Source organism: Chaetura pelagica, unplaced genomic scaffold (genome assembly GCF_000747805.2).
Source record: "Chaetura pelagica isolate M959 unplaced genomic scaffold, ChaPel_1.0 scaffold737, whole genome shotgun sequence".
Taxonomy (NCBI): Eukaryota; Metazoa; Chordata; class Aves; order Apodiformes; family Apodidae; genus Chaetura; species Chaetura pelagica.
The window spans coordinates 721,948-737,320 of record NW_009953813.1 but is presented as its reverse complement, the minus strand read 5'-3'; the positions used below and the strand labels follow the sequence as shown (position 1 = coordinate 737,320).

Below are 15,373 nucleotides of genomic sequence, written 5' to 3'. Positions count from 1 at the left end.
AAAAGTCTGGCTTGCTACCTTTCTCTTCCCCCACTGAACACATCCCTGTATTCAACAGCTGCACAAACACCTCACAGTCAGCACAGTGAACCTGACAGCGTTTTTGTCCATGAGAATATATTTTTCTCCCCAGAAATAGTTAACAAATGCATAGTATTGTACAGGTATAGGGACTAGAAGCCACCTCTTCGGAGTTTACTCGGCTCGCTGCACTCAGTCCTCTGACCTGCAACGCCTCACTGGAGTGCTCTAATAACTGATGTTATCTCACTCTGCCTTAGAAAGGAAAAAGGAAAGCTGAAAAATTCCAGAGAAACAGAAGCAGAACAGTAACACAAAAAGTGGGGGAAGAAAAATACAAATAACAGAACGAAGGTCCCTAAAAGCAGATTTTCAGCCATCTCTCCAGTAAATCATCAGTCTTGTAATGAAGGGTTGTAAAATGCAACTGGAAAACTATATTCTGGCAAGAAAAATGAGCCTTACTTAGAAGACATGAAGGAGTGAGCTGGAGCTCAAAGAGATTGCCTAAGAAAATGTTGCTTAGAGTTGCTCTTGCTTGAACACTGTTCTGGCTCCCTGGGGTTGCCTTACAAGCTTACTGAATCTCTCTTTTCTGCATCATTTTAAATATACCCAAAGATTTTCTGATTGGCTGTAGAAACAGTCTGACATTTAAACCCTTTGCCCCATGGAAATCTTTCAGAATTACTTTACTTTTTTTTCCCCCTCTGAATTTCTGTTTCGAATGCTGTTACTGCTTCCTGGTGTAAGGAACCCTTCTGAAACCAAACAGCCTGTACTGGGGTGTGCAAATCAATGGTGTTACAATTGGAGCAGTAAGGGCAAGATATTTAATATCTACACACTCCCTGAAAGTCATCAGGTATCACCTATCCCCACAGGCCGAGCTAAGCTTGGCTGTACAGACTGTAAGAGTATCCCAGTGGATACGTAGACACATATATATGTATTGTACAGTATATCTATATATGCCAGTGTGTCTGCACCATTTGTAGAGTCCTAATCTTTTGCTAAATACATGGATTTGGTTATGTTCCCCAGAAAAGGGGAATTTGAAGGCAAAGACCCCTTAAGGCTATGTTCTCTCATCCTTTAGCAGTCAGAAGAGACAGAAAACATCTATCCCGATCCATTGAACCCAAGGTTTGCAGACAGTACTATTCAACCGTGCAGTCTCTGTGGTGAGAATTCACACAAAACCACAGAAGAGAGACCCTTTCCCACCACATAACATCTATAACAACTTCATAACACGTTTTATTTAAAACCTCCAGATGCTTGTCAGATGCAGGCCCAGCAGCGTGCTGTGGATCAGGCAGGGAGATGTCCACTGTACCAATGCTGAGAGTGACCAATGGAACCGTCTGTGCTCAGCAGAAGATCTCCTCACCCTCTGGAGGTGCTTCTGATGAGTGAGAATCTGCAGCACAAAAAAAAAAAAAGTGGGAATCACTATGGGAATACAGGAAGACAGCAGGCAAGGCATGAATCCATACACACAGAAACCCTGCTGTCTGCCCAATCCACTGGGCACCTTTAAAAGATCTCCAGTTCCCTGATGAGCTACCATGCAATTACATCCTGTAATTGCTAAGTTTTCTGTGCATAAGTTAGTTGGAAAACATCAGGGAGTTAATATGGATAATGGTGGTCATCTGTGGATGTGAGATCAAATTTCATGTGGGTCAGAGGTTTGAGGTGCAGAACAAAGTCCTAAGGGGTTGTAAAGCTACCAGAAGAAGAAACTGCACAGGGATTTTTTTTTCAGATCAAAAGACAGACCAGCTGGAGGTGACTGGAGAGGCCACCAGAAGGGCTGCAGATATCACTTCCAAACTACAACAAAGTTAAAGCAGACAGTGACAGTATAGGGGCTGCAACAATGAGAAGCATCCCAGCAGCAGGACCTGAAAGCACACGCATTGAAGCAGGACACATTCCTCCTGAAAGCAGAGCATGCTGCAAAAGAAAGCAAGTCTAGCCCGGGGAGGCTGCTCAGGATGGGATGGGGAAGGAGCAGGGAGTAGAGTGTGTTCCTTTGACTACCCCAGGGGCTGCAGAACAGGCAGTACAGCCCACAGAAGGATCACTTCAGGCTGAGAACTACACTCATCACAGCTGATCTCCATCCCTGTGTTACCATCCACGTTCAAAGCTGGATTTCAGGGATTTCACAAGCTTGTTGGCTGGAGCGAAAAACCAGTCTACTGACCTTGAAAACACACAATGACTCCCCTGACACTCACCAGACTGTTGGGAGCGATGTCCCCTGCCCTTTTTCTTCTTTTCCTTCTTCTCCTTTGGTTTGGATAAACTGAAGAGGCGGGTAGGCAGCTGGGGCTGTTCCTCAGCTGCCTTGTTAGTCTGGTTTGTTGTGCTAAGCAAATGGAAAGTGCTTTTCTCTTTGTGTGTCCTTGAAAGACTGTTCCTTTTTGGGGAGACAGACAGTTCTGCATCAAAGTGCCCTTGTTTAGGAAGGGAAGGGCTCTTCTGCTTGGAGGAGTCATCGATGCTGGACTGGGAGGGGACTCTTCCAAGTTTCTCATGCAGATGTGAAACCTATATAGGAAAAGAAAGGTGTTTCATTTGGGCATGAAAGAGGCTAGCAGAGAAACTGGCTAGGAAAGGTGTGTCCCAGAACACTCAGAGACAGGCAATGAACACCCAGCCAATTCACCAGCTCAAAAGTGGTCCCCATCCAGGCAAAGCAATGAAAGAACCCCTCTCTGTTTAAGATAAATAAACGAGACATTTAAAGAATAACAATCCAGTATCTTTTGCTCCTACATGTACTGTGCTATGTATCAACAAGCCAAGGGCAAATATTGTCTAAGATCTCAGTACCAAGACTCACCCTGAATCGTTCATGCACACAGATGGTGGCAAAAGGCCAAGGAGAAGTGTGCCTTTCCAGCAGGGGAACGCGAGCACACAGCACTGGAGCGGCATGTGTCAAAGGAAGCCTTCCCAAGCAAGAGATGAAAGCAAAAACATTTTTCCTGATTTATTTTTTTTTTATCCCTAACGGCTGTCTGAGGATGTAATTGAGCCCTCACATTCAAAGGGAAGATCAAAACAACAGCTCAACAAAGCTTCACCAAACCCTCTATTAATAGCTCTGAAATGTCAGTAAGATACCTGCCTCGAAAAGGTGCTTCCTTCTCCTGATCCCCGAGGCCTCACAGTTATTTACCTCTCAGCCTCTCCCATGGTATCCATACCCTTTGCATGTCTACATGTGCTCAGTGCTGGAACAGCTTCACTGTGTGCTCGGAAACTTTTGGCCTGATCAGGAACCAAGGTGGGAGGGAGCAATCTCTCCTCTGATGATTTGCTTTTCAGAGCTCACTGCTGAGCTCTGCAATTAGTCCATTCAGGAACCAAAATAATTTCCATTTTGCAATCCAACATTTATAAACTAATTCTGCTGCAGCTCTAAACAAATTGCATTCAGAATTAGTGAGTTACAAACAAATTATCAACAACAGGCTTAAGGTTCAAATTCAGCCCATGTTTTGCCAATGAAAGCTCACTTTCATCAGCTAGACTACTGCACAGTTAAAAAAAACAAACTACAAAAAAACCTCCAGCTCGCTGAAAAATGCACAGAGCAGGATCTGCATGTGAGATTTTCTTTCTGGTTGTGGGCAACCAGACACTAGAAGCCTCTTGCAGCAAAACCAGGGACTTCTCCTCACTGTGCCATAACCAGACTGACTGCAGGTGCCCGGTCACTTAGGACAGGGACAATGCCCATCTCTTTGCTAGATATGAAGAATGCTTTTGGAGATGGATGTAAGCTGACAAACAGACTTCTGCAATTATCAGCCTCTCAAGTGGCTTTCGTGGCAGTCAGACAGTGCAGGTAACACAATGCTCAGGCTGTGTCTGAGAAGGATGTCTCATTTTCCTGACCACTCCTCTGAGCGCAGCCCTCATGAGGTGAAAGCCAAAATCAAAGGCAGTATCAAATTCCTGAGATTGCCCAGGTTATCTTCTCTGCAAGCCAGCCACCTCCACACTGCTGTCCACCAACACACAGCACAGAAAAGCAGGCACAGCTCAGGCTGCTCAGGACCTACCTAGGAACCACCTACTGCTCAGCATTAGCCAGGCATCCTGAACACACCGTGTTGCACCAAGACTGGCAATGCCTCAGCAGCAACAGGTGCAATAAATGCAGCCCTGCACATCACGTGCAAGGAAAGAGCCAGTTTGAAATACCAGACCCAACGTGTCTAGGGCTGGGCTGGCGTCAGTCTATCACCGCTGGCACACAACACTCCGGGAGCTCCCTGCAGGGCAGGGCTTCCCCAGCAGCCTGGCTGTTGGCAGCACTTACCTGGTTGTGGTCAGACTCCTGCCGCATTTGAGCCAAGCGCTCCACATCTTGCTTGAATTGCGCCTTCTCCCTCTCCAGCTGCTTCTGTGCCGTGCGAAGCCTCTCCAGGTCAAGCTGGTAGGAGGCCTTCTTCACCTGCAGCTCCTCTCGCTCCCGCTCGAGTTCCTGCCACCCTCTCTGGACCTGCTCCTCTCGCTGGGCCAGGTGGGCCTCCTGCTCTGCCAGCTCCTTCTCCCGCACTTCCCACTCCTTCTCTCTCCTCCGCCTCTCCTCCTGGTGCTGTGTCTGCTGCTTCTTCAGGTTGGCCAGCTCCTGGCGCTGCTTCTCCAGGTTGCGCTGCTTCTCCTGCTCCAGCAGTGAAGTCGGCCGGAAGAAGCTTCGGGACAGAGCCCTCTCGCTCAGAGCCAGCTTCTGGTCCTCGATGTAAGTGTCCTGCTGCAGCACAACACCCTAGAAGAATAGGGACACAAATCACTGCAGTGCCCTCTCTGTGGAGAAAAACTCCATCCATGGAAACCTCAGGGTGTTGTAATCAAACCCCTTCTTCCCCCACCAAATTCACAGCTCAGCACTGCTGCCTTATGGCTAGGCTACCCAGAGGATGCTGGCAGAGCATCTCCCCCAGCAGCTTCCCAAATTCAGGTGAGCACCCATTCATTTGGGCAGCATCTCATTCCTACAGCCTGCCAGCACACTGCCTGCAAGCCAGCCACAGGGTCTTCATCTGTGCAGGGATGTGACAAGCAAAGGGGAAAGGGAGATGGGGAGCGAAGCGCATGTGGCTGTCACTGCCTGGTGAGATGCATGGCCTGGGCTAGCAGCATGCAAAAGCAGGATGAAGGGCCAAGCCTACCTGCAAAGCACTGAGCAGCTTATGGAGGCTGGTAATGGTTTGGAGGACCTGCTGCGAGAAAAGAAAAGCGTTGCTATTAGATCTCACTGGGTGCCAGGGTACGTGTAAAGCACACTCCTTTTCCACTGTGACCCACCGCTGCATCCAACAAGCTGTGCGGTCATCTCTATACCCTCATTTTTCACACTCTTCTCTTGCAATGACTTAATCATTCCCCCAGTACACAAATACATCCCTGGACATCTCTCAGAGATGGCATCATCTTCCTCACTTTCCCAGCTGTCAGTGCAGCAGGGGAGGAAACATCTGCAGAAGCACCAAACGGCACAGACACCTCATGTGAACTGCCAGGCTGTCCCTGCAAACCATTTCCCACAGCACTCCTTGCTCAAGAACAAGCAGAGTAATCGGCATGAAACCTGGCAGTTCACTTTAAAACTTCAGGGGTGAAAAAAGAAGAAATCTTAAAACGAATGTGGACTATTTGTATTCTTCCACCACCACTGTCCCTTACAAGTCCCACTGTCATTAGACAGAAAGACTGCAATACAGCAGGTACATGGGCACAGCAGGTGTGTTCATGGAGGCTCTCTGAAAATACAGGTAAATGCAAACCCTTCTTCTTTTAAGAAGAAAAACCATCATAGTACTTTCAGTAGTAGTGTGATAACCAGTATTAAGAAAACCGCTTCTCATTCTGCCATTAATGCTAATTGGGTGTTATGAATGTGTATCAAAGGGAGAATAGAAAACTAATTGTCCCAATTCACTGCACCTGCAACATAAAATTAAACTCCCTCTGTCTGCAGATGCACAATAAATACAGCCCTGTGAATCTGAGTGGAAATTAACCCTTGCTGCCTACAATCAGCACATATCATCCTGCTGGCAAGCAGATGACAATCAGCAAATTCCGTGTCTAAGCATCCAAGGTTAAACAAATAAATGACACAGTGGGTTCAGCTTTAATGTATTTAAAAGTCTGCATGCAATCTAGCAAATGAAATGCATTTCCTTCTACATTATCACCTATTGAGACAAATTCACTTGGCACTTAAATGAAGGAAACAGCTGAGCAACAGAATCAATTCTTACCTCATTATTCCTTTTCAACATGAACATCAGATTAGCATTTCCACCCTATAAAAAGATCACAGATTTAATATGAGGACAAATGAGAAATCACAGCAAATGTGTTCTGAAGCTGAACTAATTACAGCCACATTAAACCCCTCCTCCATCTTCCATTCTGGGAGAATTCATGCATGTGTTTTAGGCAAGTTTAAATCATAAAAAATAGCATGTTAATTAAGTATCATTTTGTAGTTATATGATGGATTGATCCAAAGTAAGAATAGGTGCAAGGTTATAGTTGACCTTATCATTTCAATAAGGATGCATAATTAAACACATGTTTCAGCTGATCTGCAGGCAGATGGCAGACAACCTGTGCCACCAAGGAATACTACTGATTTGCTACGGTTTTCAGATCAGGATTTTAGCTACAGCAAAGCATTTTTGACTGCATACTTCCAATTTTATTGTATTTTTAACTTATTAGGGTACTTCTAATTGTCAAGAAGTTCAGGTATTTTTGGATTGTCACTCTCTTGAAATCCAAATTTGATGGCAGCAGACAAAGAAACCCAGGAAATACCTTCTTTAAAATGCTGTCTGACTCTGTTCTCCGAAGGTCCTGAGCATCATCGCCTTCATCTTTCGCTCCACCTAAAGGAAGCAGCCAGCATTGACACTGGTTATTCAACATTTTAAGCCACCGATGAACTTGTTAATGTCTGAGAAATTTAATACAGGAAACTCAGATGTTTCACAAAAGGGGACACAGAGCTCTTGACACTTTAACTAAATGCATTTGCTCCCTACGTATGTAGGACAAGTCACTGCTACTAGGAGAAGTGGATGTGAATTCGGATTAGGATTGACTTTGATTTCAGACAATGTGCTGATAAATTTGGCACACTCCTATCAGCTGGTGTGCTGTCTAGCCCTGCACTGCTGTCTACTACCAAAGAATACTTGCTTAGAAGACATGAGGCAGAGTAAGAGCAGATGGAGAACAACAGCAGTATCACATCAGGGTATATTATTGCAGGTAAAGTTTCAATGCCTCTCTCGTGGAAGTGCAATTTATGGCTGGGTCAGATACTGCTGCCCAGTACCCTGTGTAATTTTATGCTAATGATTTATCCTTACCCTTAGTTATCAGAAGCCTGTACCTTCAAAGGGACACTGGACTTCTCCTAACTTTCCCTTGGACAGGTCATATCAGTGTTCCTGAGCAGGAGTGAACTGACTTGTAGGGCCAAGAGACCTTGAACCCTCCACCTGTGCCATCCTTCTGCTCTCAGACAGCAAAGGAGTCACATGTTCCTCTAGCTCTTCCCAAGACTCTTGCATTCCCCTTGCCAGCTGACATGCAGCCCATGGGGAAAACCCACACTTGCACTGGTAACCTCCCTATGTCCAGGCTTTTCATGATGAACAACTTTACATACACCTGTATCTGCAGCAATGGGAAGGACACTGCACCTAGTGCAAAGGCCCTCTCCTCCCACCACCCCCCCAGGCAGGCTTTGCTATTAAAGGCTGAACCTCAAGTCCTCCTAACAGACCTTCTCTCCTGCGCCATGTCCTGGGACCTTCCACCTCTTTGCAGGAGGAAACACCTCCTTTCTGCTTTGCTGGAGGGGAGAACAAAGGGTAGTCAAGTTATAAGCCTTGCCCAAGGTTGCACAGGTTGTGAACAGAACTGGAGATGAAAGTCAGGTTTCATGTCTCCTGACATCCAGCTGAACAAACAGGCCCTGCATTCTTATCCTAAATTCACCCAAGATCCTACAATTATTGAATTACAATCCAATTCAAAAGAGGACATTTCTACAGAAAACCCAGAGCTGGGCAATGAACAGCCTGAGGTTGTCCCATTCATCACTGCAACAGAGAGGCACAACCCTAAACAAACCCCTTCAGTGGGAATATATTTGTCATTATGATGACAAGGCCTGTGGAGAGCTTTGCAGCTTTCCAACAGTGCTGGGAAAAACTCTACATACTTCTCATGTCTGACTGTCTGGAGCTAACACTGCTCCTTTAATACACAAGGTCAGACAAGGTCCAACAATCCCAATGCTGAGGCAGACACTAGCACAGCAAAACTGGCTGTACTGAGAGTTTGAGTGAGAGACCACAGAGAAAGGAATTTGAGGACAGGGAAGTTTCTGATGACTAGGCCAAAGAAAGAGCATTGGGAAGCAGCCAACTATGCAGCTGAAATAAATATTCACACATTTGTTTGGGAGATACTTAATTGCAGGAATAACACACGCAGTTGTATGAGGAACACAAATGCATAGAGAGCAGAGCCACGGGAGAAGGTGCTTGATTCACCAAGACCCTCATCCATTCACAAATCCAACAGCACCAGGCTTCTGCTAGAAGATAACTGAGGAATGTAGAACAGAGCTCCAGATATTATAATAAGAACATGAAAAAATAAATACCTTAAGAAGCCAAAGGATTTCATGCAGTGTGTAAGTAAAGAAGGATGATTTAGAGCACAGAGAAAGGAGTTCAGATGTTTAATCCTCATGTCTCAACTACCATAATTCTACTTGTACGTAGGCTTTTTTCCTAATCTGTTATTTAATCTATAAACTATTATTGGAAAGGAGATGGAAAATCCAAACCATCAGCTGCTATAGTCCTTCTGAAGCAAGAAGATACAATGACATTATGCATTATTAGCTAATGCTGATGTGTACACATGTAACTACTCACACTTGGAGGCGTTCATCTGATGGCTGTCAAATCCTCCAAAAGTTTCTGCCCTTCTAGGGAGAGAGACGGGGCCAACTCCTCCTTCTTGTTCCACGGCAGTGCTGCTGACCTGCTGCCCAAGGGCAGTGCCCAGGCTCCTGTTCACCAGGTCTTGCAGCAGTTCAACTGATAAAAAGCAATATCATCTCTGTTAAAGACCACCTCAGGCTTCTGAGCTATTTTCATCCCTACCTGAGACTTGCTGTACTAAGAAAACAATGCTTCTATGACAATGATAAGAACAGCATGTGTTCTCCCTGCAAAAACTCAGTCTGTCTGACCACTGAGTCCAATTCCTGACGCTCTGCATAGGTCTGCATCTCTTCTGATGTGCTCTGAGAACAGCATTAAACAATTTTTAGCCTCTCCAAAATTCATACCAGAAATTTGCTCAAGTTTCTATCTACCGTTGCATTTGTTGACAGACTGGCTTGCCCCCTGCAGGCACCAGACATGCCTGCTGGAACCCAAGCCCCTTCTCACACCTTGCTGAGACTGAAGCACAGCAAAAGCCTGGATGGTCCAAATTTCGGTCAAGGATAAATCCTGTGCTGCTCCTGACACCAGTGCAGTTTAAATGCACGATTGATCTTCGTGCTGATCTTTTCTGTCCTCTTCCAACAGCCACCAATATCTGCTTCCTTTCCTGATCCTCATTACCTGTCCCTGAGACAATACTGTGGGTAGCAGTATCTCCTTATCTATGCAGTTATTCTAACAAAGAGAATACTTCCCCTGCAAAACTAGTGCTTGAGGACTGATAGCTTCACTGAAGGTGGGTGCACTGGTTAGTGTAATTAACATGTCACCCTGACTTGCTCACCTTCATTAATTGCAGTTTTCATAATGGCCTCTCCTTTAGGTGCCTCTTCTGTGTTGGCTCTGAAAAGCAGCCTGGAGCCTGGCATGTCCTCTTGCACAGAGCTGTCTGCCATGTCCCGGAAGATCTTGGCCTTCTCCTCCAGCAAGAGGAGGATCTGCTTATCCTTCTGCTGAAGTTGTTCTGTAGTGGTGAACAGAAAACAGAGATGAAGACAGAAAATAAAAGCTTCAGCAAGGAAACAGAGAAATTATTGAGATATTGGCCCCATCTAGTGGAACCTGATGATACAACCGTGCCCTGCACAATCCTGCACTGCATCAGCACCCAGCAGGCTCAGCAAAAAATAAGGCAAGCAAGGTGAGGTGCAAACAGGGATTGCAATTACTTCCTGGATCCAGGATTCTCACTCCTTTGAAAAAAGTCATAGCTCAACCACAAAACCCAAGTCAAAAATTCCTGTACATTTCTCAAAAGCTGCTCCCTAGCTCTTTCCCAGGCAGGTTTTTACCTTTCATTCCTCTCACTTTTGCATCCGACACTTTCTTTTCAAACTCAGATTCACAAGGGACTCCTTCATCTTCATCCTTATCCCTGAACGAGAGAGATGTCTCAGTTACTAACAGAACATGTGCATCACCTGCCTTGCAAGAACAAGCTTGATAGCTTACATGGTGTTCATTGTGTCCTGAATGATCTGCATCCAGCCGTTACGCTCTTCTTTGGAGCTGGCATGGACTTCCACCATTTCAGGATCTTTTACACCCATGCTGATCAGGAACAAGCCCTTCTCTTCATGAGCTACTTCTCGTACAATCAGCTTCTTCAGAGATATCACAGTGGATTTCTGGTCCTTTGGGTGGAAAGAAGTTGTTAAGGAGGGTGAACACTACCAGCTCCCAGAAGTGAACTAGTATGGAAAAGGTCCCAATGCCCATACCACTATCTCAGGTTGTAAACACCTTCTGAACCTACTGACTTAATTAAAAAATAAATCATTTTAATGGGATCAAAGAACATGGAAGACCTTGCTTTCCTGAATCAGTTCTTTAGGAAAAGCCATTTCACCTTGTTCTATTTCAACAAAGAATTCATTTAAAATTTACTTCGTGGTTTTGCAAACTTTACCACTTTTTTGCTCCAACTCCAGCAGCACTTTGATCTCATCTCCTCCCGTCCACACTCTCTCTGTCATTCACATCACAGCTCCTTAAACTCAGTGCAGCTTGGTAGCGCCTGCTCCACACACATTGTCTTTGCAATCTCTCTCTGGGATGGAGTAACATCTTGTTTGCAAATCCCACAAAACCCCTGTTGTTCTCAGAAGCTCATAGCTGGCTCCTATGATGGCTAAGACTTGTGTGTAAGATGACATTCATTGTGTGCTATGGTTTCTGGGTAATCAGCCTGCTCATTTAAATGTCCCTTTGCTGTTGTGTCATCTCCATGTGAGTCAGCCCCTTTGTGCCTTTTACAGGACACTACACTGGGGTGATCTGGTAGCAGTTTTGCTAGCAGCACTTGGTGTGCAAATCACCTCCCCCTGAGTAGGGCACCAAGTCTGTGCAGACTATTGGAACTGGAATAACAAATTATCAGCTTTCAAAATGTTCAAAGTGTGGAAAGGTCACAAGGTTTAGCCAGTCTAGACCATGTCTGCAAGGTACAGCCCTAACAGAACCAATTACGTACTACGTTTTCTTTAGCAGGTCCCTAGCCCTTTCATTAAGCCTGCCTTCAAAAGCTAATGGTTTTGGTGTTGTGTGTTACAAATATATTCTTCCCATTCCTCTGACATTTATTTTCAAGCTAGTCTGTTGAATTTACTGCAGTGGCCTTTCCCACCCCCTTGCCCCCCCATTAGCTCACAATGTATTAGGACATTTCTTTCTGCTAAGATTAATTTTTACAATGTTTGCATTATCCCATTGCCTCCTCCCACCCCAATCACTGCTTCAATTTGCACAAACTGAAAAGCAGTAAGTGTATCAAGCAACAAGCAGGTTTTCAAGGTCAATTATCAGCTGTGCCAAGGCACTGCAGAAAGGGGAGGTGGGGCATGAAGACATGTTTTCTTATCAAAAATAATGGAGTCTGCTCAGCAAACGAAAATGTTAGAAGCAAGAAAATTGTTTAGCAGGCAATGGCTGGCTTCGCTGCACAACACACATCAAGGGTTTCAGACATAGAGAAGGAAGAAGGAGAAAAGGTTGAAGCCTTACCAGTGAGGCAAAGACATACTTCTGATCCTTCTCCTGAAGGAATACGAGCACGTCAGAGAGAAGAACAGCCTGGGCTTCTGAAATAATAATAATAAAAAAAGCATACCAATGCAGTATAACCACAAAATGCACAGCAAAACAGATTTCTTTTAAGAACACCAGCACTTGGGAGTGGTATGGCTGTTTTTGCAAATTCTGGAAGCAGGATCAACTGCCTGGTTAGCAGGATGAGCTGGCAGCTCCTGGAGATTGTGGGTCAGGTTAGATCTGAATCAGCTTTGCATTACATAGAATACAACAGCACCTGGGAAACCTGCAGGATTTTCTCTCATCTGTCAGAGCAGGAGTGCTCCTCTCCAGCCATATGCTTTTTAACAGTTAGAACATAGGTGTAATATTGGAAGCTAGAGACACTTACTGAATAGAAGCACTGTTTTCTTGAACAATCAATATTTTAGCCCTCAAGCAAAGTATCTGCACAGGAAGTTTTGGGGTTTATGGTTCTCTTGATGAGTAGTTTGCAGAGTGTAAATTATCATGCAATAACAACATTTGTCAGCTGAGGTTTCTTTCCCAGGGAATACTGACTTCAGGAGCCACCACTAATTCTGCTCATAAAAACAACTATTGGCAACTTCAAGGGGAGCAGATAGAGCTTGTGTGAGATGCAGGACCCAACTGTATTTTGTGGAAGAAGAAAGCACAACATCAAGCCAAGAGAGGATTTTAAATCAGAATACAGCTTTTTCCCAGAGCACATGTACAGCCTTCTGAGCCTCCTAATGACATATCACAAACTTGCACAGCAACTACCCAGTATAATGCCCCACCCATAGCCCTCAGTACAAAGAGTTTTTGTGTAATGTACTTGGGAAATCTTACGACAGAGAGGAAGTAAACCAAGAAGTTATATTATCCTGGGGAATATTCCTCCCATTCTGTTTTCAGAAGACAGGATCAATTCCAGGTAAAAGAACCACTAAAATTCAAAGCTGTAAAATTAATTCAAAGCTTTGGGAGCTTTGCAAAAGTCAGCATTTGACACTGTTCTTTTCTATCATCTGTGCACTTTGCAAGAGGTTAAATACTAGAAACCTTCAAGAAAAGTTATTCCTATACTCTGCTCCATTTCAAATCCTGCTAAATAGCCAGAATGTATGAACTAGCTACTCCCTTCCCTGAGCTCCGCAGCTTGTCTGCAGGACCTACTTTTGCTGTGAGTTTGCACTACAGATGGAAGTATGTTTATGCATTTCTATGACAGAAATGCAAATGCAGCCTGTACTTATCACAAGATTTCGTAACAGCAGCAGAACTTGCTTCATCCACCATCTAAAGTCAGTAGTAATCTTGAGTGCCTAGAAGTCATCTGTAAACTTTCTGTTTCCAAAACCTTACAACAAATCATACGGACGGAATTTCATGTTATCGCTGTCTCCCTGCACAGCACCAGGCTACCAGTCCCATTCATGTCCAAGTACCCTGGCTTAATCAGCTAATGCTGGGAGCAAGAAAGGGAGAGTCCAGGCTTCCTGCCAAGCCTGAGACACAGCTCTGTGCTCTTTCTGCTACTACAGTCCCAGCTGAAGGCTTCCTCAGGAGATCTAGCAATTAAACTCACTTAAATATAGGTGCTCAGCAGAGCGCAGCACCTTAGAAAAACTGTTTCCACCTGATAACAAACAAAAAGCATTTCAAGAAAACATTGACCAAACAAGAGGAAACTGAAGGGACACCAGAGACTCTCCTGAGCAGTTTGCGTAACCAGCTAAAGAGGTTCAAGAGCAATAAATGCCTGGGACACCTCTCTGGAGCCCCAGTGAAACTGGGAGGGTAACGCTGAGCCTGGAGAGCCCTACTGCAGCTTTTGGAGCACAGGAGAGGCAGTGCCGCTGGTGGGCAGAGCCATTGGGAAGCTGAGGTTGGCTTTCAGATGCAGTGAACATGGTTCCTGGAACCGCTACACATGCACACGGTGGCAGAGAGATCTGACTCACTACTCCGAGCAGCTGCAGCATCATTGCCTTCTCCTAGCCCAAAGGAGCACCCAGCAACTCTGCTCCTTGGTTGATGCACCCAAGCCCTCAGCAGCCATGCAGTCAGCAGGAGGAAAAGCAACTATCCTGTCACTCCAGAAAAAAAATGAGGAATTGGAAATGCTGTGATGGGAAGTGAGTGGAGAGCACAGGGAAAACTGCTGTCAAAATGTCTCAAAGCAGAGGTATGAACGAAGGCCACACCAACATGAGGACTAATCCTACATCCAGAGAGGATGAGCTGCGTTCACCCCCAGCAGAAAGTCAATTGGTCTTACCTTTTAACCGACCAGCTGCACTTTTTAGGGAAACAGGCCCATCTCGGATGAGCTTCCGATGCCTCAAGTCCTCTCTTGCAAACATCTGGCCACTCTTCATCCTCATGATGGACTTGCTATCCGTCCGGTTGTAAATCTCACCAAGACGCATTTTCTTTTCATAATTGCTGACTTTGCTATTGACTGCAGCGATCACATCTTTAACGAGGTTTAATGACTGAGTCAAGTCTTCATGTTCCACTTCATTTTCTTTGAACAGAAAGAGAAATACCTCCATTTCACTTCGTCCTTAGGGACTCTAACTTCTGTATTTCCCTTTCTTTTCTCCCTCTCAAATTCTCACATTATAACTTTTTAACACTCCATCAGACAGGCTGCATTTCTGACCCCTAAGGAGAGTTTCACAAATCTTTTCACATAGGTTGGGGACTATTCCAATATACCTTGTATATAAGACAGTATAAATGAACTGCACAGATTAGCCATGTAATTTAGCCATTACCAAAAAAAACGAACCTGGGAGACTGTAGAGACTAAGCATGTTGCTCCATAATTGGCTACAGAAAGACTTTTAACAACTAAATCAAGGCACCTAAATAACTAATCCTAAAAGGAGATATGAAACTGAGTTATCTCATTAGAGCAGAGTGAGACAATAATGCCTAGATTAGTCAGTCTATTTTAAGAAAATCTGCTTCAGCTGAAAAGGATCCAAGAAATTTACACTAGAGGAACAAATACACACTTAGAATAGAGGAACTGGTCCCTACCTTTGGTGTACTGCAGTATCCTTTGTAAAAGGACTGGGTACTTCGTGATTCTCTGAGTTACCAACAAGATACATTCAGAAATCCCAAGACGCCTCACCAGGGAGCTGCTCATTTTTTTCTAAGGAACAAAGATGAACATTTCAGTTCTGCAGCAAAACGCTCACCAGAGTGCAGGAAGGACTCACTCTTTC

At 44.8% G+C, this 15,373-nt stretch overlaps 1 protein-coding gene across 1 annotated transcript in view; it reads right to left on the bottom strand.

The window, feature by feature from the left end:
- Nucleotides 1-1,348: 1,348 nt before the first annotated feature.
- Nucleotides 1,349-15,373, bottom strand: part of AKAP13 (A kinase (PRKA) anchor protein 13) — a 67,109-nt gene continuing 53,084 nt past the window's right edge. Inside the window, exons 17-29 of the mRNA XM_010001303.1 lie at nucleotides 15,183-15,300; nucleotides 14,413-14,661; nucleotides 12,099-12,175; nucleotides 10,548-10,729; nucleotides 10,388-10,470; nucleotides 9,880-10,059; nucleotides 9,018-9,182; nucleotides 6,877-6,947; nucleotides 6,315-6,359; nucleotides 5,220-5,270; nucleotides 4,367-4,816; nucleotides 2,271-2,583; nucleotides 1,349-1,444 (exon numbers count right to left, since the gene is read on the bottom strand). Of these exons, the coding sequence (XP_009999605.1) occupies nucleotides 1,395-1,444; nucleotides 2,271-2,583; nucleotides 4,367-4,816; nucleotides 5,220-5,270; nucleotides 6,315-6,359; nucleotides 6,877-6,947; nucleotides 9,018-9,182; nucleotides 9,880-10,059; nucleotides 10,388-10,470; nucleotides 10,548-10,729; nucleotides 12,099-12,175; nucleotides 14,413-14,661; nucleotides 15,183-15,300 (2,034 nt within the window). The 3' untranslated portion in view covers nucleotides 1,349-1,394. The remainder of the gene's footprint in view (nucleotides 1,445-2,270; nucleotides 2,584-4,366; nucleotides 4,817-5,219; nucleotides 5,271-6,314; nucleotides 6,360-6,876; nucleotides 6,948-9,017; nucleotides 9,183-9,879; nucleotides 10,060-10,387; nucleotides 10,471-10,547; nucleotides 10,730-12,098; nucleotides 12,176-14,412; nucleotides 14,662-15,182; nucleotides 15,301-15,373) is intronic.